The sequence below is a fragment of the Vigna radiata genome, chromosome 5, assembly GCF_000741045.1.
Source record: "Vigna radiata var. radiata cultivar VC1973A chromosome 5, Vradiata_ver6, whole genome shotgun sequence".
NCBI classification, from domain to species: Eukaryota; Viridiplantae; Streptophyta; class Magnoliopsida; order Fabales; family Fabaceae; genus Vigna; species Vigna radiata.
Genome location: NC_028355.1, coordinates 2,384,215 through 2,407,041, shown reverse-complemented (window position 1 = coordinate 2,407,041; position 22,827 = coordinate 2,384,215). Strand labels below are relative to the sequence as shown.

Below are 22,827 nucleotides of genomic sequence, written 5' to 3'. Positions count from 1 at the left end.
ATAGTGTGGGTTGTGTTGTTTGGACATCCCAAGAGGGAGGAAATGACACAAGTTTGTTTTCCCATAGAGTTGGATGAAGTCCACAAACTTGTGCAACATATATGTCAGTTGTAATCGTTTACAAGGACATTGTAAATGATTACGCGAGCCAAATCCAGGATTTGGACACAAACCTGGGCAGAAGGGACCACAATTTTGAATGCAGAGGACCATGCTGCTTCTCTGCAATGGTTTTATCATGAATGCAATGGTAAACGATTACCACATGGTTTTTTGCTGCATCAGTACCTAAGGACTTCAATTCACGTCTTCAACTAAAAATCATGTTAATAAAGGCAAATACATTAATACTACATTTCAATGCAAAGTTTATTGATTAACAATATCTTAATAAAGGCAACTTCCATTTTTATAACATTCATCAAAATATAAACCAAATTACAAAACATATGTTCATGTTACAATTTCTGGATATTACAATCTCTTAAGAAATATTTACAAATATCATTCATTTTTTATTCTAAGCAATCCTACATAAGGAGTCTTAAGCGCTCTACTCTTGTAACGCCTTCGTGATCCCATCCTCACATATGTCTTCATTGGAGGACGATCGGTGGACATGTCTTTTTGGGAGATGCCTCCCGAGGAGATGCCGCCTGGGGAGAAGCCTCTTGGGGAGATGGACGGTTTTTCACAAGGCACACTCTGTCCACCATCCTCTGGTCTTCTTCGTCTAGCTTTCTCAAATGCCACCTCTTCCTCCAACATAACAGCCCTCTTTTTAAGTTCTGCAACTAAACTTTGTTGCTGGTATAAAGTTTGCATAAAACTCGCTCTGCGTTTTCTCTTAAGTAGCTTCTTTGTTGATGCCTTGTCATCTTTCATTTTTTGTCTTGCTTCATCCTTAAGATCATTCTTATCCTTCATTGTACCAATTTCAACATCAACATCAACGTCATCATTAACCTGAAATTCAACAATTCAAATCATACTAGGAACACATTTATAATAAGAAAAATCACTCAAAAAACATACCACATACCAGACCATTTTCCAAACCTCCTTTCACTACGTTGTCTCCCAAATCTATATTCATCCAATGCAATGATTTTTTTCTATAGCACCCTTGGGAGGAATCAAATTCTCACAAAACCATACCTACAAAAAATTTATCATGTTCAGTGTTACTCAAATTAAGAATGTATGCCACAAGACCGAATTCATTTCCAACATTGTAAATGAATAAAGATAACATACTTGCAACATGTATACACAACCATCCACATAAACGTTCATTTTGGCATTTCCTTTCTTCAAAGCATCCAAAGCTTTGTTCAAACCACATACCAAAAATCGATACACTAAACTTCCCCAACTATATTTAGCCAAATCATTTAAATTATCAACAATTTCAAATAATATGGGAAACACTCTCCCATTACGTTTTGGAATTAATATCTCACAAATCCCAACCAATATGTACAAGCTACAAAAAGGAGAACAAGGAATGGTTTTTACTTTCTTCATCAAACATTTGTAAACAATTTCAAATCTGTTGTTCTATTGCCAATGTATTTCACACAACTACTTTAAATCAATATCTTTCCCATCTAAACTCAACCCCAAACCTAAACAAAAATCATTTTCATTCATAGGCACAAGTTTCTCTGCAATTATAAAACCACCACTTGAATCCACCCATTTAGGCACTAACTCACTCAAGATTTTCCTACCAACTTTAATATTACCAGTCAAATCAAGAAACCACCGAAAAGGAGTGCCCGCAATAACTGAACCGAGTGACGAATCGTCAACTGCATAGAAATTCCAAAAACCAAAACTTCAAAACCCTACATCAAAATAAACACACAAAACCCTAATTCCAAATACCAAGCGCTAAACACCACAAACCAACCAAAGATTAACACGCTTACCCAGGTCAAAGAACTCGTCATTTCGCAACACGAACACACCAACAACCAAAAGATGCAATCACCACAAAACCCACACCAATAAGGAAGGCCAAGAGGGCAACCACAAGGACCAAGGATATTGAGATCACAAAAACAAAGCAGAAAACGATTTCGGATGACCGTAAGGGAAGAGAACGAACCTCTCGGAGAAACTCAACAACTGATGAAACAAGGAAGAAAAAGAACTTTTATGTCACATGAATCTGGCCAAGGGCAAACTCGGAAACAAATAATTGAAACCATTTCCTAATAAATTACATCACTTTTTTGAAATTTTTTTTTTAAAAAATTGCCCAATCAGAAGCTGACACGTGGCGTTGTTAAAATAGTGTCAAATTTGGAGTGTTAAAATATCGGGATCCTTTTTATTTTTAATCAATTTTCGTGATTTTAACCTTTATTGCTGCAGTTCATATTTTTGTTGTGAACTATTTTTAAAAATAATTAAACTAAAGAAGCTTTTATTTCAAAATATCCATCACAGGAATAAAAGTCTATATATATGTGCAGGGATATAAAGAAAGGATAACCCTAGAAATTATCTTTTTCAATTTTGCTGTGAATTTTTTGTTAGTCTTTTAACATGCCGTACTTAGTTTTTGATCTCGAACCTTTAATCTCTGAAGTTCTGCCAAAGCATTGCAGACAGACCACACGTTGATTGTGCATGGAGTCGCGTTTAGAATTGTTTTGCTTTATCATGATCTTCGTTAACCACGGCTACTGGACGAGTCATCTGGGCCTCCCTTCTACGAATTTAGTTTTAATCTGCATCTTCACTTATATATGATCAATAGGGGAGGCGTCTCTGCCGTGGTGACACACGATCACATCTACAACTTTCGGAGAATATATAATAGTTAAATGTGATTTGGAACATATTGACAATTCATTTGAAGAGACTAAATTCAATTTTCTTTTATTGATTTAAACCTTTTTATGGTGTCAAAAAATTCTTAGATTTTGTTATGGTGGCATCACGCATAAAATGTTATACTTGAATTTAAAATTTGTACAGATTTTTTAACTTTTTAATTTTGAAATTATATTTTATTAAAATATAAGCTTATTTTAAATAATATTAAAATTTTAAATTAAATTAGATTAATATTAAATTTTAATCTAAAAGGAAAATTTAAAGAATTTATGTAAAATATTTTAAAATTTGTACAGATTTTTATTTTTAATCAATTTTCTTGATTTTAACCTCGTACTTCGTTTTTGATCTTGAACCTTTAATTTCTGAAGTTCTGCTAAGGCACTTCAGAGTGCAGACAGACCAGATTGTGCATGGAGTCTTGTTTAGAATTGTTTGCTATGTGCTCATTCACTACGTTGCTTTATCATGGACTCAGTGAAACACGGCTACTGGACGAGTCATCCCGGGCATCTTCACTAAAGCGGGGAGGCGCCTCTGCGGTGGTGACACACGGTCACGTCTACAACTTTCGGACGAGCAGCTATGCTCATTCAGTCAATATTTGTCTACAAGTTTAATCGTTTTTGAAATTCTTTTCATAAATTTTTTTAATTTTTTAATTTTAAAATTATATTTTAATAATTATTAAAATACAAACTTATTTTAAATAATATTAAAATTTTAAATTAAATTAAATTATTATTAAATTTTAAATTTAGAAATAAAATTTATAAAATCTTTTTAAAATCGTACAATTTTTAAAATATGTACAAATTTTAAAATTTGTACAGATTTCAAAATCTATTATAAAGATTAATAAGAAAAAAAAACTTAGAAAAAATTAAAAGAAATATTAATTAAGAGTAAAATTGAAATTTTTAGAGATTCAGAGGTTAGAAGTGTAAAATGAAACTCCCATAAAAAAATAAGATGGGTCGCAGTCTGAAACAGATAACTTCCAGAAGCAGAATATGAAAACATAATATCACAACAGTAAGATCTGTAATAGCAGAATTCTATTTTTTATTGAACTTTAAAATGAAANAGAGAATGTAAAGTTTCAATACACCCAATAATTGTATATTTCACTTAAGCAGCAGACTCCACCACTGATATATTCTGGAACAATATAACCTGGTAAAGGCAGAAAGCTTTTCAGAGTAAGAAATGNCAGAAGAACATTGCAGGAAGAGAAGGAGAGAGAGCATAACAGAATTGTCAGAAGGAAATATTACCACACGCATGAATGACCTCAGAGCACATAATCTTTTAGAAATACATTCTTTCTTTTACACCTCATGTTTTTCCTCTGGTCTTCTCCTTGCTGATTGCTTGCCATGTGTCCTTGTGGTCTAACTAACTTTTCTCCCCTATCCAGCTCAGCATTGTTTTAGGTTTCATTTTCTTTGCACGTTACAATGCTTCCCCCATTTAAGACAACCTTGTCCTCAAGGTTGAAATCTGGAAAAGATTTTTGTATCTCAAGTACATCCTCCCAAGTGGCAGCAGCTATATCCAATGAGTCCCATTGAATTAATACTTGCGGAACTGGTTGTGAATTTCTCATAATGATTCTGGATTCTAGAACTTGCAGTGGATGAACACATGGACCAACTTCATTAGTTGTAAGGGGCAAGGGTAAATAGGTGTGTGAGGGACTACCCTTAAATGGCTTAAGCAAGGATATGTGGAATACCGGGTGAATTTTAGCANTATCANGAAGCTTAAGTTTATAAGCAACACTTCCAATCCTGGCTACCACTTTAAATGGACCAAAATACCGCATACTTAGTTTCTGATTTCTCCTTAAGGCAACAGAATGTTGTCTATAAGGTTGTAACTTGACGAGTACCAAATCACCAACATCAAAGTGAAAATCCTTTCGTCTTTTATCTGCTTGCTGTTTCATGTACTGTTGGGCCTTAGCTAAATTAAATTTCAATTGCTGCAGTAGTGTATCTCTAGCTGTGAGCATATCCTGAACAGAAACTGGATCAGTAGAAACAGTTTCATATCTGATGATAGTAGGAGGATCTCTACCATATAAGGCCTTGAAGGGTGACATTCCAATACTCTAGTGCAAAGAAGAGTTATACCAAAATTGGGCCCATGGAAGCATATCATACCACCATTTTGGATTGTCAAAAACGAAGCATCGAAGATACATTTCTAAAGTTTTATTCAAGACCTCTGTCTGTCCATCCGATTGTGGATGGTATGAAGAACTCATAGCCAATGTGGTACCTTGAGCTTTGAAAAGATGTTGCCAAAAGGAGCTAATGAAAATTTTGTCCCTGTCGGAAACAATGGAACAAGGTACACCTTATAATTTCACTATGTTGTTAACAAAAGCTTCAACAACTATCTTACTTGAATATTCAGCCTGGAGTGGAATGAAATGACCAAACTTGGAGAGTCGGTCTATAACCACCATAATTGTTGAATATCCATGCGACACAGGCAAACAAGTGATGAAATCCATTGCTATATCATCCCAAACATGTACTGGAATTGGCAAAGGCTGAAGTAACCCTGCGGGTAAAGCTTGTTGTACCTTAGCTTGTTGGCAAATTTGACATTCACGAACAAATTTTCGAATCCTCTGTTGCATTCTAGGCCAAAAGAATTGAGAACATATTCTAGCCATGGTTTTTGCAACTCCCGCATGTCCTCCTACCTTCGAAGAATGAAATTCCAATAACACCTGAATTATAATATTCTCCTCGACTGGTAACATGATACGACCCTTCCAAAACAATAACCCATCCTTAATCCTATAATCTTGGGACTGTAACGGATCTGCCAAACATTGATCATATAATTCTTTCAACCTCACATCTTTCTGAATTGCTGCAGCCACCGCTTTAAACCATTGATTTGTTGGTTCGGACCATGCCATCATAACACTCCGTGATAACGCATCAGCTGGTACATTCTCCTTTCCCGGTTTATATTGAATTGTGAAATCAAAGCCCAAAAACTTCGGTAACCACTGCTGCTGCTCTGGAGTTTGCAAACGTTGTTCTACCAATTCNTTTAAACTCTTTTGATCTNTTTTAATAATAAACTTGTGGCCAATAAGATAGTGTCTAAATTTCGCCAACGCCTCAGTAATCGCATAAAATTCTCGTGTATATGCAGATTGCCTTTGCATTCTCACTGACAATTTCTTTGAGAAATAAGCTATGGGATGATTACCCTGACTTAAAACGGCTCCTACCCCCAAGCCAGACGCATCTGTTTCCAAAATAAAAGGAGCGGAAAAATTTGGTATAGCCAAAACCGGTGCTGTAGTGAGAGCTTCTTTCAATTGCATAAAAGCCCTGGTCGCTGTTTCAGTCCATTTAAAAGCATTCTTCTTCAACAAGTCTATTAATGGAGCTGCTATTTGGGCATACCCCTTGACGAAGCGGCGGTAATAACCTGTAAGACCAAGGAAACCTCTCAGCTGTTTCAGATTAATTGGTCTTGGCCACATTTTAACTGCCTCCACTTTTTTATAATCCATAGCAACCCCAGAACCTGAGAGTGTGTGACCAAGATAATCTATTTCCTCTACTCCAAATGAACATTTGGAGAACTTAGCATATAATTGATGATGCTGTAAAATCTGCAAAACCACTTCTAGATGATTCACATGTTCCTTTAATGATGAGCTATAGACAAGGATATCGTCGAAGAAAACTAAAACAAATTTTCTCAATATTCCTTGAAAAATATGATTCGTCAGGCTTTGAAAAGTAGCTGGAGCATTTGTGAGTCCAAATGGCATGACAAGCCACTCGTAATGTCCATGATGCGTGCGAAAAGCCGTTTTATAACAATCCTCCGGATTCAACAAGATTTGATGATACCCCGATCTCAAATCGAACTTAGAAAAGATTGTTGCACCAAAAAGTTCATCAATTAACTCATCAACAGTAGGTATTGGAAAACTATCCTTTATAGTAATGGCATTCAATGCTCTATAGTCGGTACAAACTCTCCAAGACCCATCCTTCTTTTTAACCAATAGAATAGGTGAAGAAAAGGGACTCTTACTTGGTTGAATAATCCCTTCCTGAAGCATCTCTGTAACAAGCCTCTCAATTTCCTCCTTTTGACTATGAGGATAATGATATGGCTTAACCTTAACTGGATTTGAGCCTTCCAGTAAAGGAATGGAATGATCTTGAGCACGCTGGGGAGGCAAAGTTGAAGGTGTAGCAAAAACAGAACTATATGTATGCAGCAATAATGCAATATCAGGTGCTATATTCTCAGACAATTCCAACAAAGGAAAAGATTGAATATTGGGGTCCACCATTTGCATGCTATAAACCTCTGCAATGGAATTAGTAGTGACCATTCTGCGGATATGATGCAATTGAGCCTGCATCGGTACATTCTCAACATCCCCTTGCAATGTTACAAACTTACCATTATACAAGAATTTGAGATGCAAAGCTGCATAATCAGCCACATGCGGGCCTAACGTTTTCAACCAGTTAGCTCCCAAAATAAGATCTGCACCTGAAATTGGAAGCAAATATACTGGAATTTGGAACACATTCCCTTGAGCATGTAAGTCTAGTTTTTGAATCAACCCTTCTNCTNCCATATAATTGTCGTTCCCAACCATAACTTTGAACATGGGAGCTGGTTCTATAGGCAACTTCAAAAATTTTGCAAGNCGAGGTTGTAGAAAATTATCTGAACTCCCTCCATCCACTAAAACAGTCACAGGGAGCTTGTTAATATAAGCTAAAAATCGAATTGTACCCACCCCAACTCCTCCTTTGAGTGCATTAAGTGATAAATGATGGTCTTCACTTCTAACTTCTTGAGTAACAATCTGGTGATCAAGATTAGGTGGTGGTTCATAATTAGGATCCAACGAATCTTCCTCTAAATTCAAAAACAAATACTGTCGATTTGGGCAGCGATGATTAAATGTAAATTTATCATCACAAAAATAACACAAGCCCTTTTCTCTGCGGAGTTGCATTTCAGCTGGAGATATTTTTTTGACATTATTATTAGTCACGGGTGGAATCNTAGGTTTGGGTAATAATGGTGGAAGACTTGGTTTAACCATTNGTTTGGATTGTTGCNNTGAAGTATGAAAACTCGTTGCAGCCACTGGAGAATAACGTCGAACCGACACTNGCGNAGATTGAATTGTGGGTGAGTAGCGATCTTCAAATAACTTCGCCAAGGCTACTGCTCGCATCAAAGAAGTAGGTGTTTGGGCGACCACATCACGTCTAATTTCANCATGTAACCCACTCAAGAAACAATTTAATAAAGCTTCATTAGATAAGCCCATTGATCTGTTTGCCAGTGACATAAACTTCAGNTAATANTNTGAAACCGTACTCNTTTGNTGTAATTTAAACAGCTCTGCCATTGGACAGTCAAAAGGAGATGGACCAAACTGAGATTCCAATGCGCGTGTCAANTCTGTCCANGAGTGAACTGCANACAACCGTTGAAGCATTTGAAACCAAGGCACCACATCGTTTTCGAAATGCATTGCAGCAATGTCTACTCGATCNNCATCAGGGGTATGGTGGTAGTTAAAGAATTTTTCAGCCTTAAAAATCCATTCTAACACCGATGATTGACCATNGAAATNGGGAAATCCCAAGGATATGTCCTTAGCNGGTAANGGAACATGNGAAGAAGCNGCTCCNGAAACGGCACCATNGAACTGAGATTGCGATTTCACTATTAACTCTAAAGATTGTTGCAATTTATCCATACGAGCTTGTGCATCAACCTGAACTTGTTGGGTATGAGCTCGTTGTTCCCTGTCCCGAAGTTCTAGGAGATCCATCAGTTTTCGAAGTTCATCGGAATGACCACGTACTTCGGCCTGTAATTCTTTCAAACGGGTGTTCTCAGCCATGGCGTCAATGAAAGCACCAAATGAAACAGATAACTTCAAGAAGCAGAATATGAAAACAGAATATCACAACAGTAAGATCTGTAATAGCAGAATTCTATTTTTTATTGAACTTTAAAATGAAATAGAGAATGTAAAGTTTCAATACACCCAATAATTGTATATTTCACTTAAGCAGCAGACTCCACCACTGATATATTCTGGAACAATATAACCTGGTAAAGGCAGAAAGCTTTTCAGAGTAAGAAATGACAGAAGAACATTGCAGGAAGAGAAGGAGAGAGAGCATAACAGAATTGTCAGAAGGGAATATTACCACACGCATGAATGACCTCAGAGCATATAATCTTTTAGAAATACATTCTTTCTTTTACACCTCATGCTTTTCCTCTGGTCTTCTCCTTGCTGATTGCTTGCCATGTATCCTTGTGGTCTAACTAACTTTTCTCCCCTATCGAGCTCAGTATTGTTTTGGGTTTCATTTTCTTTGCACGTTACATAGTCCTATGTCTCATAATGTTTACATCACAGAAAGTTTGTTTTTCAATAGTCAAGTTATTATTGACAAAATATTTACCAATTTTTTTTATGATTAGTTTATGTAAAACTATTTAGTTTACTACGTTTAGTTAATCTCTTCTTTTAAGAGAGATATTTTCTATATAAAGAAAAGTAGGGATTGTTTAGGATTTAAGAAATTGGGCTTTCGAACCACACGCCCAGCCCAATTATCAAACGCGGTTCTCTGAGTTTGTAAGAATACGAAAGAGCAAGCACAACTAGCAAGAGTAGCACCACCAAGCCACACAGCAATGGTGGCCATGGCCAGCACTGCCAATAGAAAAATCGAAACATACGAAGAGTTCGCGAAAGTTCACGCGCTTCTACTTGCGGCGTCTGGATTGCCTGAGTGCCTCCACCGGCGCCTCTTTGAGAAACTCTCCGGCGAGACATTTGACGGCGGCAACCACTTCCAGATCGAGCCATGCGAGGGCGACCGTCAACGGCGCCTTGTTCTCACGTCGGCGTCGATGGAAGCGGACTCCGAAGTCTTCCTCGTTGATCACGCATGGACTTTCAGACTCTCCGACGCATATAAGCAGGTCCTCTTCTTCTTCTCACAATTCCTTACTTTGAGGTTTGTCTTGACGATATTGATGTTTGGTGTTGCAGCTGCGTGAGGTTCCAGGATTGGCTGAGAGGATGGGTTCTCTGATGTGTGTGGATGTTGATGTGAGTTCAGATGATGGTGAAGATGAAGGGAACGGTGAGCTTGGTGTTGAGGAAACTTTGGAGAGGGAAGTTGGTGAGGCAAAGGAGAAAGGAAATGGGACGTTACGGTGGTTGGAGCTTGAAGGGCTTAACATCGATGATGCCATGCTTGTGTCTCTAGCCTTGCCAACTAGGTTTCCGGTTAGTAACCCTCTTTTCTTTTTTTACCTTTTCATTCTGGAAAATATTTTGGTAAATTAATAATGTATATCATATTTTATACATTATGTATGTATATACACTTAAAAACAATAAAACAAGAGAGTGTGTGAAAGAAATTATATTAAATACAACATGAGTGAGCAGATGCATAAGAAAAATTAAGGATAAGAATATATCTAGCTAGAAGTGCAATCTAAAATGAAAATTTTCTTGCTTTGATAATTGTAGATTATTGTATAGAGGAAACAGTTTTTACATTGATTTTAATGGTTATCCAAATCGTAAGATGAGAGATGGGAATTGCTATAGGTAAACTTGTTATAAGATTAATATCATTTCATTCTTTTCCTTTATGTCATAGTATAATTTGATTTTATTTCAATGGTTCGAGTTATTTAAATTGTATAATCATCAATTACTTGTGGGGTAAATAGTCCTAATCAATAAGATTATAATTTAATTCATGGCAATCATAAGTTGAAAGTTCATATTCTTTATCATATATAAATTATTTGTTGGGAAACACTCAATATTGTAATTAAGCAACCAATTCATGGCAATCATAAGTTGAAAGTTCCAAAATCAATATTGTAACTAAGCAACCAATTCTTCTTTGGAATATCAGTTTCTAGTTTTCAATCAACAAGTGGTAGATCTCCAGGACAGACGCATAGGTATTTCACAAGTAATATATTTGACCGAAAAACGTTTGTTATTTTTTCATTGTGATTTCTGGGTGACTGTAGGGCATAGAAGTAAAAGATTTTCCAAACATTTTTATATAAAAATACAATATTAGAGGAAAATAAAGGTTCCGAGGTTCCAAAATAATAAGGTGGCAGCGGAAAAAAACTGATTATAAGAGTATTGAACAGTTACTATAGTTCAAAAGAGGAATAATGAAAGTTCATAAATTATTCGAAGATGAAATTGTCTAATGAATTGTGACGCCTAAAGTGGTTATTTCCTTTATGGTATGGAAGTATGGATTATCACTTCAGATTGATTAATCAGGTAAACGTCAGGATATATAAACTTTAATGTTATATATTATAATTTTTTTATTACTATCATGATCTCAGTTCTTGCTTTTCATTTATGGTCAATCATTTCGTAATTTGAATACTCACACACTCTCTTCCCGTTTCATTGTGTCAGGATTTAGTGGCACTTAGCCTGCTTGGAAACAAGCTCAACAGTGCCGAAGTGGTTGTTCAGGAAGTTATCAAACTTCAGCATCTCAAAGGAATATGGTTCAACAATAACCCAGTTCTCAAAAATTGGTAACTTTTCTAATATCTAAAAATTGATAATTGAACCATGTGTTCCTGTTATGAAGAGAACTAAATTACTTTACCTCTCTTCCAGTGATGGTAAGCTTGCAGGTTTGATTCTTAAGGAGTTGCCTGAACTTGAAATTTATAATTCAAGTTTCACAAGCAATTTTGGGGAGTGGGCGTTGGGCTTTTGTGCAGGGATATACGGAAAGGATAACCCTGGAAATGCTGATCACACTTCACTGTACACTGTGTCTTCTCTTGACCTTTCAAATAGGAACATTCACAATTTAAAGAATAAGGTTGAACAATTTCTTATACTTATTTTTCTATATACCTTTTGCATCCTTTTATTTGTAGCCTGCGTTTCGTCATATTACTCACGGGACTTTAATGCATTATTTCACTGGGATAAAATTTGATTGTATGAGTTAAAATATCTGGGAATTTCATATCTTACCCAGGAGATGCCAAACGAACGTTTTTATCAATTAAAGATATTAATAATTGATATTCTACACCAATTCATTGCTTGTTTTTTCATTCCAAATGTTTTAGTGATTTTTCCATTTTCACAGGCATTTACACCCATTTGTTTGCCATCTCTTACGTACTTTAACATTCAAGGAAATCCATTGGAGCAGAACTCAGTTGGTGACTTGTTAGATCTGCTGCAGAGATTCCCTTGCCTGCGTTCATTGGAGGTAGATTTGATTTTCGTTGTCACATTTTATTATCCCTCAAAATTTCCTTTGCTATTTATTCAGTTTTGTCTACACACTTTGTGAATGGTGTTTTGGCCTTTGATAATTTGAGCAATTTTCAGGTTGATATTCCAGGTCCACTGGGACGAAGGGCCATTGATATTTTGGAATCTCTTCCAAACATTTCTGAGCTAAATGGTATCGATGCATCCAAAATATTAGAAACAGGAAAGCATGTTATTGATTCAATGCTTCTTCCTCGTCTTCCTGAATGGACTCCTGATGAGCCGCTTGCTGAGCGTATTATAAATGCAATGTGGCAACATCTAATGACATATAGACTTGCAGATGAAGAAAAGTTAGACGAAACATCAGTCTGGTATGACCTGCATATAGTTTTACTTTCTGTATTTTAATTAGCACTAGTTTTCTTTGGGTCAATAAGCGCATTTTCTAATCTTTCGTTTTATTTCATCAAGGTTGTCTGGTTTATGCTTTAATATTTTCACGCAACTTGAATCCTTGGATCCATGTTTGACTACTCAAATTTTTGGGTTTAGTAAAATTGAAGTGTCACGTGAATCACGTTGGTTTTTCCCAATGATACCTTACTTGAACAGCACATTCTCTTGGATATTTTTCAGGTATGTGATGGATGAGCTAGGTTCAGCTTTGCGGCATAGTGATGAGCCAAATTTCAGAGTGGCACCATTTTTGTTCATGCCAGAGGGCAATCTAGCATCAGCTGTGAGGTGGTTATCTTCTATATTTTCATTATTATTTGTATTTTGATTTAGTCTTATTTTCATGCTTTACCAATGTATATGCTACTTTACTGTATAAGCATACTTCACATATTACTCAACACCTTTGGTGTGATAAAAGATCCTTTTATAAGTTTTGATTCTTGTTTCTTGCTCATTGATATATCCTGCGTTCATTACCAACATGGTTTTTGTTAGAGAATTCTGTATTGTCTTCTCCCCACATTACATGGACTTATGCATGGCCTCTGGATTTGTAATGTGTTAAAATTAATCAAAGTATTAACTCTCACATCTTCTCCAGCTTTTCTATTCTATGGCCAACACAGAATGTTCAGAAAGGTGATGAGTGCACGCGCGATTTTCTTCTTGGTATTGGGGAAGATAAGCAACGTTCTGCCAGGCTTACTGCCTGGTTCCACACTCCAGAAAACTACTTTATCCATGTATTTCTCCTATTGCTAAGATAGATTATGGTTCTGTTTGTGGTTAAAGATCTATTTCAGAGTATCTGGAAGTTTTGGAGCTAATTACCTTCCTGTTTCAGGCATATGAGAAGCACAGTCAAAAATTGTTCTCCACAAGTTTAATGCCTCCCACCTCTCAGTATTCTGGGACCCAAAGTATTCATCGACAGGGTGGGCGTCCATTGCTTGTTTACACAGATATACCTCACGTAGAGGAATACTTGACACATCCTGAGTTTGCAATCAGTAAGTTTAATGCATATGCATGCTTGAACTTTCTCTCGATTTTTATTTTGTTCTTTGCTGTATTCATAATTAATCGTTAAATGTGATTTGGAACATATTGACAATTCATTTGAAGAGACTAAATTCAATTTTCCTTTATTGATAACCTTTTTATGGTGTCAGAAAATTCTTTTGGATTTTATCATGGTTGGCATCACGTATAAAATGTTATACTTTGTATTGTTGACCTTTCTTAATGTGAATGCCTACAGCAAATGAACCAAAAGATGCAGATATAATATGGACAAGTATGCAGGTAGATGAGGATATGAAGAAAGCTACCGGAATAACGGATCAACAATACATTAATCAATTTCCTTTTGAAGCATGTCTTGTTATGAAGCATCATTTGGCAGAGACAATTCAAACGGTGATAGTAGTTAATTAACATTTAATGACTGACCAGTGTCACTGGCATGGAGCATTTATTTTCTTCTAAGTGAGGCTTTTTAGAACCTTAGCTTTTTCTTGGGTGGTGATGGATGGTTTACTTGCTACAGGCACATGGATCTCCCCGATGGTTACAGCCTACTTATAATCTCGAAACACACCTATCTCAACTTATTGGTGACTATTGTGTTCGCAAAAGGGAAGGACTAGACAATCTTTGGATCTTAAAACCCTGGAACATGGCCCGAACCATAGATACTACTGTAACTGATAATTTGCCTGCAATAATCCGGCTCATGGAAACTGGTCCAAAAATTTGCCAGAAGTATATTGAACAGCCTGCATTGTTCCAGGGGAAAAAGTTTGATCTCCGTTACATAGTACTGGTTCGGAGCATGCATCCTCTGGAGATATTCCTGTCAGATTGTTTCTGGGTACACTTATTCTTCTTTTTGAGTGAAGAAAATTTGTCAAGGCCTTTTTTTTTTTTTCTTTTCTATTGAAAGATTCTAACGGAATTAGGTTTTATATTTAATTTTCAGGTTAGGATTGCCAACAACCAATATTCTTTGGCCAGAAGTAGTTTGTTTGAGTATGAAACTCATTTCACTGTTATGGTATGTCTTGAGTAACATTTTACTCAGCAACTAGAAGAATTCAGATGAAAACTTGATTGAAATAGTTGATATTTCAATGTTTTCCTCTTAACAAGTTTTAATACAAGTCATTTCATGGATTACAGAACTATCGCGGAACCATAAATCATAAGAATGCCAGCGAATTTGTGAGGGAATTTGAGGAAGAACATCAAGGTAATGGGTACTTCATTTATCCTCTGCCACTTTTAGGATGAGTGTTGTCTCTGCATTTCAAATGACTACTTAATACAAATTCCCATCTATGTATCTCTTTCAGTTAAATGGTTGGATATACACACAAGAGTAAGGAAAATGATTCGTTCAGTATTTGAGGCAGCTGCTGTTGCTCATCCTGAGATGCACAGTCCAACATCAAGGGCAATGTATGGTGTAGATGTCATGTTGGACAGCTCTTTCCAACCCAAGTTACTAGAGGTTTGTAAATGAAACGTTGGGTTCTTTTTAATCCTAGGATTTTGTATTTGGCATAATGAGTTATTTCTTGTGTGAATTATGTGAAACATGCATGTTTTTTTAATACAGGTAACTTACTGCCCTGATTGTACAAGAGCTTGCAAATATGACATGGATATTGTGGTTGGAGAGGGAGGCGTTGCTAAAGGTTGTGATTTCTTCAATAATGTGTTCAGTTGTCTCTTTTTGAATGAAACTTCACATGTGAGTCAATTGTAATTCATTATTTTTTATTTTTGTGACCTCGCTCAGAATAATTTCTGTCGCTTTGTTTGGTTTTCTATTTACCTTCAATGCAACCCAGTTTTTCAAGGCATTTAAGTTAGAGCACAATGGCGCACAATATAACGCAATCAAATTACATCATTATGCATTTCTTCTCAACAAAAAATAAAAACCCTATTTGGAACACTATTTTATGTACATGGAATCCCTCTACAATAGTGATGACTACTCATTTAAACTGAGAAGAAGGTTAAATGCTCAATCGTGGAGTGGGTATGTGCCATATTCGCCTGCAAGTGAATTATTAAGCTCCAAGTTCGGTGGCTTCTGCCGATGTGTATGATTGACTTCTTAGCGTTGAAAGTTTCCTTTGTAATTCAAGAGTTGACATCCGCTCAGCCTCCAGTGCCCGCTCAAGCTTTAATTGTAATAATAAAAAGGTATCAGCAGAAAAGGCATTTTTTAATATTTGATGACAGTTCTTCGTATTTATTGCAATTGTGAATAATACCTTGGCAGCTCGGGTGCTCCATTCCCCTAAAATAGCTCTTAATCTTTCGTTCTCTTCAACATACTATTATAACAAGAATTGTACCGTAAGCACCTTGTACTGTACCCAAAGCACATAACACCCCTTTAGTATTAGTAAAAACCAGCTAAGATACCTGATTGTTCGTCGTGCGAAAATGTTGGATCTCTGACTCCCTTTCAGCAATCAAGGACCGGGCAAGCCTCAACTCAGATTGCACTTGGTTCATCTGAAATTTTTTTAACAGTCCTTTAAGTTTTGAGAAGTTGTGGAATTCTATGATATCTGATGACTGCCTAAACTTGGGGACACTAACCATCAACATTTGCCGAAAGGATAAAATGACTAATCATTATACGAGACAATACAGAAATATTCATTCGGTAGCCTTAATTGTCAGCACTTGCAGACAGGAATTACCTCAGCAGAAAGTGTCCGTAATTCTTGATCACGTACTGCCAGAAGATGGGCAAGGTCAACCTGTAAGATAAACAATTTATCACCAAGAAAAGAAGAACGAGGTAGCAAATAATATTTATTGATACCAATATCCAAGGGTAAATTTTTTTCCTAGACAAGCTAGTCATGAGTTTCTTAAGGCTAAGCTATATTTTGCTTTACAATTATATTCAAGGTTATTTGCTTAAAATTCAAGCCTAGCTCATAGTAATTTAGCCTAAACATCAAATGGAACGGAATTCAAGCTAGTTTCATGAGACGAGCCTTAGTATATAGGCTTCAACTCAACTAAAATCATTGCAACTAGATTCCCAAGAAAATAGAGGAGCCATTAGGCCCAAAGTTAATTGAAAGAAGATTAACCATGTCCCTCAATTATAGATATCCTACAAAAAAAACTGTTTTATAGCAGGGAGGATTTTGAATGCTAATTGAATAAAGTACAGAATTAAATAGGTATGACAGGATACTACTGGTTTACATCTCAATAAGAATTCAGATTGAAAATCAGTAAAGATATTTTCTATTGCATAACTTGCTAATCTCTTATTATAAAAAAAGTACTATACTGAATATTATATCGACACACAACCACGACACATGTCCCCGTTGTAACTTGAAAGTGAAAAAATATGAGAAGTTATAAATTAAAAATTATGGTAAAAACAAGGAAGGTTTTCTCATCTGTTAATTATTACCTGTGGTGTGCTTCGATCATCAGTTCCTTCGTATTTGCTTAGACACTCTTGTAAACGAAGAATCTGCAAGACCAAATGTTGATGAACTAATTAAATGAAATCATTCGTTGAATGTCTACACTGAAAGTATCATTTAGAGCTTATATAACCAAATAGTAAATGAATGCATCAATTCTTTGTATACCTCCTCGCTCAAAAAATGAAGATTTTCACGCTGATATTGCAACAAAGCCATTTGCTGATCAGAGAGCCTACCATCATGGTACCTGCATCAAGATATCATCCTTAACAATCAAGAACCCACAGTTTATAATTTAGGTTTTACAGACATGATTTTGAATGTGTTATTGGTATGGTGTGAACTTATAAATGACAAACATAAATCAGCATTCAGAAATACTATTTTTCTGAACAGTTTATTTATTATTTTTACTTTTGGGTTTGAAAATCAAACATAGATATTATGCCACGAAGCAAATCATAAAAGAAACTAAAATACAAAATGTTTACCTTAGACCCTCAAGAGAACTTGATGGTTGTAGTGGCGAATACAAGGACTTCAGAACATCAGGGTGTGAGTTTAATGAATTGTACTGGTGTATGTAACCTGTTTGCAGCAAAAATGTAGTTAGATAAAACTAGTAATGTTTCGACTACATACAAAGAGATCTTATAATTATAGTCCACAGGTGGAATGCAATAAATTGTTTTCAGTTTTTTTAATCCAATGGAGGACAGGTAGGGACACAGTCTGCCCAAGGCACAAGACATCCCTACAATTCCTTCTAAACAAATTTCTTAAGAATGTTTAAAATTTTGTATATAATTCCAAAGTAATCAAAGTTGTCAAAGTGATATTCATTCGGACACAAATATAAGGAAAAATAATGAATTCCAAAGCAATCAAAGTCATTTAATATAATTTAATTTCACTGAAATCTATTAAAAGATGACTTTCATTTTGTAAAATACCCCATTGAAAATTGATATCATGAATAAAAAGGAATGATATCATTAAATAAGGTGAAATTAGTTAGATTTTGCTCATACTTAAATCCACTATACATGTCAACTATTTGCTTATATTTGAGTTATCTACCAATACATTTTCCCAGGTTTTTATCCAAAGAAGGGTTGTAGCACCTGAAGGTTCAAGATATCCCTCTAAACGTAATTAAATTTGTTTATATTTTGTTGCGATATTTTAGTATTCGTTTCACAAAACTAGCTTTTATAAGCTAGTTTCTAACTGTAAGCTAGCTAATAAGTTCCGAGCTGATAAGCTAACTTAATGCATTAGAAGTGTTAGGTAAAATAGTTGATAAATGTAAAATGACATAAAAGAACATAAGAATATAAGTTTTATTATAACAATAAAATGTGCTTTCAAGCCAAAAATATTACTATGTATTTAGAATTTTAGATTTTTTTTAAAATAATTATATTCTTATTTGACTTATGAGTGCTTCTATTTATCCTTTAAAAATTGTATATGCTTTTTTTACAAGTAATTTTATTTAGTTTTAATTCTTTTTTATTTCCCAATCTAAACTGCTGTTACAATAAGTTTCCTTTTACAAATTATATTATAAGTAATTTTCACATAGCATCATGAAATAAAACATCATTTACTTCAATTTATAAGTTAAATCCTTTTTAATTTGAACTACGTAAAAAATTTAAAAGTTGCCCAACAAATATTAAAAATAGTGCAATAATTAAAAAAAAATTCAATATCTTTTCAATTACATTCCTATATTAAACCCAAACTAATAAAGGAAATAACGGGTAAAAAAATCAAACATACCAAGGAAATGCATTAAATATAAATGACAATAATGAAGGAAAATTAAATAAACTACAAGATAGCTGAAGTAGCTTGTAGCTTATAATCTAGAAGCTCCTAAAATGAACTACTGAGGTACCAAAGACTTTTTGTGTTAGTCAAAATAGCTTATTAGCTAGTATCTAGCTTATTGGCATTACCAAACACACTCTTAGTCCCATCAATATAAACAAATCATAAAATGAAATTTGTAGCTTCATTTCCCATAAAACTACATAAACTTACCAATGTAAAGACTCATAAAACATCCGGCACATACTGCTTCAACTACCATAATAATCCTGCAGAATTTTAAGTCAACCAAAATAATCTTAGTAGAGTACAACAGCGAACAACTAATTTCCCGTCAATCGCAAGAGAAAAATGGCAGGGTGAAGAAATATGACATATGGAACAAGAGCTTGATGGTGAATAATTTATCATTAGGTAAAAACCAAACCTTCAAAGATATAAGCGTAATAATGTATGAGGCCATGCCAGAAGTTCACATGTGAACTCATCTAGAGAAAGAGAAGGAGACAGGGAGACAAATATATGCTATATGCTGTGATGTGTCCAACAGTCAAACTGCCAACCAAACACTGTCTGATACTAAGCATATATATACTGCAGCTTGAAAATTTACAAGTTGAAATATATTGAACCTCATTATCTAGTCTACTGTATAAATCACTCTTAAAACGGTATGGTTTCAAGTTTAGCGTACTCATTTGACCAAACATGACAAAAAAGCCTCAATGTCAATTCCCTGTACTTGGCACCTATTATTGATGCAAGATTTTAGATTAAGGATGTAGTCCTTTATATTTAAAAGTTGCATACTCTTGCAATATTACTTTTTTTTAATTCAATTTAATCTAGCCTAGAAAAATATCTAAAATGAATAAGTACAACCAAATGGAGAATATACCTCAATATTACAGAGATAGACAGGAAACCGGTGTAAGGTTTCCAGACTATAACAAGTAGCATTGCAGCGGTTCCTGACATAATATTGAATAATTGACAACATTATCATTATAATTAGCAACTCAAACAATATAAACCATCCACAATGTTAAAAATATCAAGACATTCATGTGCATCCACCAAACAATTTATGTTTTGGGCTTGAGTCGGTTCTTGACATCATGACACAGTCATCAATTGACATCATATGTTAAGTATAATCCGAAAGAAAAGTTTAAACATTGAAATACATACCATAGGCTGTAATGTAAAAGGGTATGCGCACAAGAAATTTCAACTTCTGGCTGAAACTATAGTAGCCCTGAAAAATCACGTTGGTGATAAAGAAAATACATTCAAAAATTAAACAACATCAAACAACCAAAACTTTCATAGATCTTTGCAGCAAATTCTGTAGTGGTAATTATATGGTCTTATAGGTCTAATGTCATCGCAAAACTTTCAGAAACTATTGTGACAACGAAATTCATTAAAAGAATTACCTGCAAGCGTATCTTCTGCACTTGATAAACCAGATATTGTTGAAAGATTCCTGAAACGGCAAAAATATGGCCATTAAATATAATAAAACTGTATACAGAGAATATTGAGTAGAAGTTGAAGAAGCTTATACGTTATAATGCTTAGTAAAATTAAACTAATGTTTATTTAGCTAGAAGCAATATTGTTAACTTTATACATTAGTATTTACGAGCATAATAAAAATATAAAATACAAAGCTTTTGTCTCCAGTTGAGTTTAGATTCTATTACGTCAACAAACCTCAAGTTGGTTATATTAAAATTTATCTTTAACTAGTAATGGTGTGTTAACACAAAATGTTCAGTATTCTATAGGGATCTGGTTTGGACTCTTAAAAATCAATACAGCTAACGGTGGTGGATTGGGATTAACACTTTTTTCCTTTGGTAGGATGGGGTGTTTCAGATTGTATATTCACATTTGTTTCCTCTTTCCCATATCATCTTGTCATAAAGTAGTCATCAAATTCATGAGGCATCACTCTTTATTTGTATAAATTATTGTTGCAAATCTAATTTTTAATAAAAATATAACCAAATTATAATATATAAATGGATGCAAACTTCATCTTATAGATTGATTTTCTAGGATTGAGTTATGTTTAAATTAACTGCTGAAACGGTATCATGTCACTTGCTATCAAACCACACAAAATATCTAGTCTCAAGTTGAAGATGTCCAGTATTAGGTGTGACAGAATCTATTGAGACTAAGATATGGCTAAATTATATTATATAAGTAGGTGCAAATTTATACTTAGAAGTCAGTAGTTTTGTAGGATTGACTTAGTCATAAATCCACTTTCTAAGAGCTATCCACCCTTATGTCCAAAATCTTAAACAAGATGGCAGTAGTGAAAATTAATTGTGAAACCAAATAAGTGTCCTTATCACTAACTTCTGTCTCAAAATCCATACTGTGATATGTTTTATATTCACCAATATATTTCAAAACCAGAAATACAATTTTACACCATATAAAATCAATCAATAGAGAAAAAAAAACTAAACACAAACCATTAATTAATTTAATCAACATTTGTCTGCACTTGAAGTTATTAGGTCAACAAACCTCACGATGGCTACATTGAAAATCAGCTTTAACTAGTATAATATAATGCATAACAAATCAGTATTCTACAGGGATCTGATTTAGGCTCCTAAAACATGAATGTACTCAAAGTGAAGCATGCAACAAACAGTGGATGAATTTCAGACTTAACTTCTTCTATCATTGAGGGTGGAGGTAATTGCTTCAGATTGAAAATTCTCATGTATTTCCTCTATCCCAGTAAATCTTGTTAAAAAGTAGTCTCAAATTCATGGCCACCACTCTTTATTTTGAAAGGTTATTGATTCTCATGCTCAAATCTTCGACAAAATGGCTATAATGAAAATTACTAGTAAATCATAAGTTTTTTCTCCTTATACTAGCTTTTCTATCAAAAACATCCATACCGTTTTATGTTTGATTTTCACCACAATACAATTGTACACCATATATAACATCAATCGATCGAAAAAAGTGAATTACAACTACGCTCTAGCTAGTAGAAGCCATATCAACATAACAAGGAAATTCTGGCATTCTTCTGAAGATCTCAGTGGAGACAAAGCAGAAACACTGAGTGCAACGAGTAAAAAAAGACCGTTTAAACAAGCTGAGAGAACTGAAGACCCAGAGCAAAAGGCATTCATTCAGTAACTCGTTCATAAAATAAGATAGCTTATCCAGAGATAATAACCAAAAGCCCCTAATTGAAACAGTTCCAAACCTGTCAACAGCAAGAGAAGAACATCACAACTACAAAGCACGGGAGAGATGAGTCCTTGCACGGGAAGAAATATCCACTGAGCTCCAACGGCGAAAGCAGCATAACCTGCCTAAAATGGAACCAACCAATAAAAAAACAATTCACACCACAATCAATGCCAAAATTGAATCCAATCAAAATCTCCAGAACACGTTGCGAAACGAGCCATTAGGAATTGAACTTGCCAATAGTATGCAATAGAAGACGCTGCCGATAACCCTAGCAGGCTTGCGGTGAGCGAAAAGGGGAGCCTCGTGCAGAATATCGAGAAAGCTACGAAAAGGAAATCGAAGTATGTTTGTTATGCATCGCGGAACTAAGTAACAGAAAATGAAGAGTGATCAGAGTATTGTGCGCGAGTGACTCACAGAGCGTTGCCCTCCGGCGATGTGGCAGGTGGAGAAGCGTTTCTGTCCGTCGCCATAACAGAGGAGAAGAGAAGAGAGGGTTCGATTCCAGGGTTCAGTAACGGAGGTTCTCCGATCCCCTGCTCGCCAAAACAAACTCTAACGTTCTCGTGCTTACCTAATACAATTTTTTTAAAATAAATTAAT

General features: G+C 35.0%; 2 protein-coding genes across 2 annotated transcripts; one reads left to right on the top strand and one right to left on the bottom strand.

The window, feature by feature from the left end:
- Positions 1–9,489: 9,489 nt before the first annotated feature.
- Positions 9,490–15,493, top strand: LOC106761939 (tubulin--tyrosine ligase-like protein 12). Its single transcript, XM_014645567.2, has 15 exons — positions 9,490–9,882; positions 9,953–10,192; positions 11,372–11,496; positions 11,582–11,792; positions 12,069–12,194; positions 12,317–12,573; positions 12,839–12,946; positions 13,263–13,404; positions 13,506–13,671; positions 13,923–14,080; positions 14,211–14,534; positions 14,643–14,717; positions 14,843–14,912; positions 15,016–15,173; positions 15,282–15,493. The coding sequence occupies exons 1-15, from the start codon at positions 9,592–9,594 to the stop codon at positions 15,429–15,431; spliced, it is 2,601 nt and encodes an 866-aa protein (XP_014501053.1). The 5' UTR covers positions 9,490–9,591; the 3' UTR covers positions 15,432–15,493.
- A 52-nt stretch (positions 15,494–15,545) lies between these two features.
- Positions 15,546–22,827, bottom strand: LOC106761941. Its single transcript, XM_014645568.2, has 14 exons — positions 22,642–22,827; positions 22,459–22,546; positions 22,235–22,343; positions 20,421–20,470; positions 20,173–20,239; positions 19,880–19,952; positions 19,195–19,250; positions 17,634–17,730; positions 17,308–17,389; positions 17,124–17,186; positions 16,387–16,446; positions 16,103–16,195; positions 15,949–16,011; positions 15,546–15,855 (listed from the first exon to the last, which is right to left on the bottom strand). Exons 1-14 carry the CDS (start codon positions 22,695–22,697, stop codon positions 15,742–15,744), a joined length of 1,071 nt encoding a protein of 356 aa, XP_014501054.1. The 5' UTR covers positions 22,698–22,827; the 3' UTR covers positions 15,546–15,741.

Excerpts from the sequence above, each read along its gene's own strand:
- LOC106761939 (XM_014645567.2), top strand. The coding sequence starts at position 9,592 with ATGGTGGCCATGGCCAGCACTGCCAATAGAAAAATCGAAACATACGAA. Across the intron at positions 12,947-13,262 it reads AATCTAGCATCAGCTGTGAG|CTTTTCTATTCTATGGCCAA; the intron begins GTGGTTATCTTC and ends CATCTTCTCCAG. Across the intron at positions 14,081-14,210 it reads TGGCAGAGACAATTCAAACG|GCACATGGATCTCCCCGATG; the intron begins GTGATAGTAGTT and ends TACTTGCTACAG.
- LOC106761941 (XM_014645568.2), bottom strand. The coding sequence starts at position 22,697 with ATGGCGACGGACAGAAACGCTTCTCCACCTGCCACATCGCCGGAGGGC. Across the intron at positions 22,547-22,641 it reads TCGCCGGAGGGCAACGCTCT|CTTTCTCGATATTCTGCACG; the intron begins GTGAGTCACTCG and ends TCCTTTTCGTAG. Across the intron at positions 17,187-17,307 it reads TTCATTTTTTGAGCGAGGAG|ATTCTTCGTTTACAAGAGTG; the intron begins GTATACAAAGAA and ends TTGGTCTTGCAG.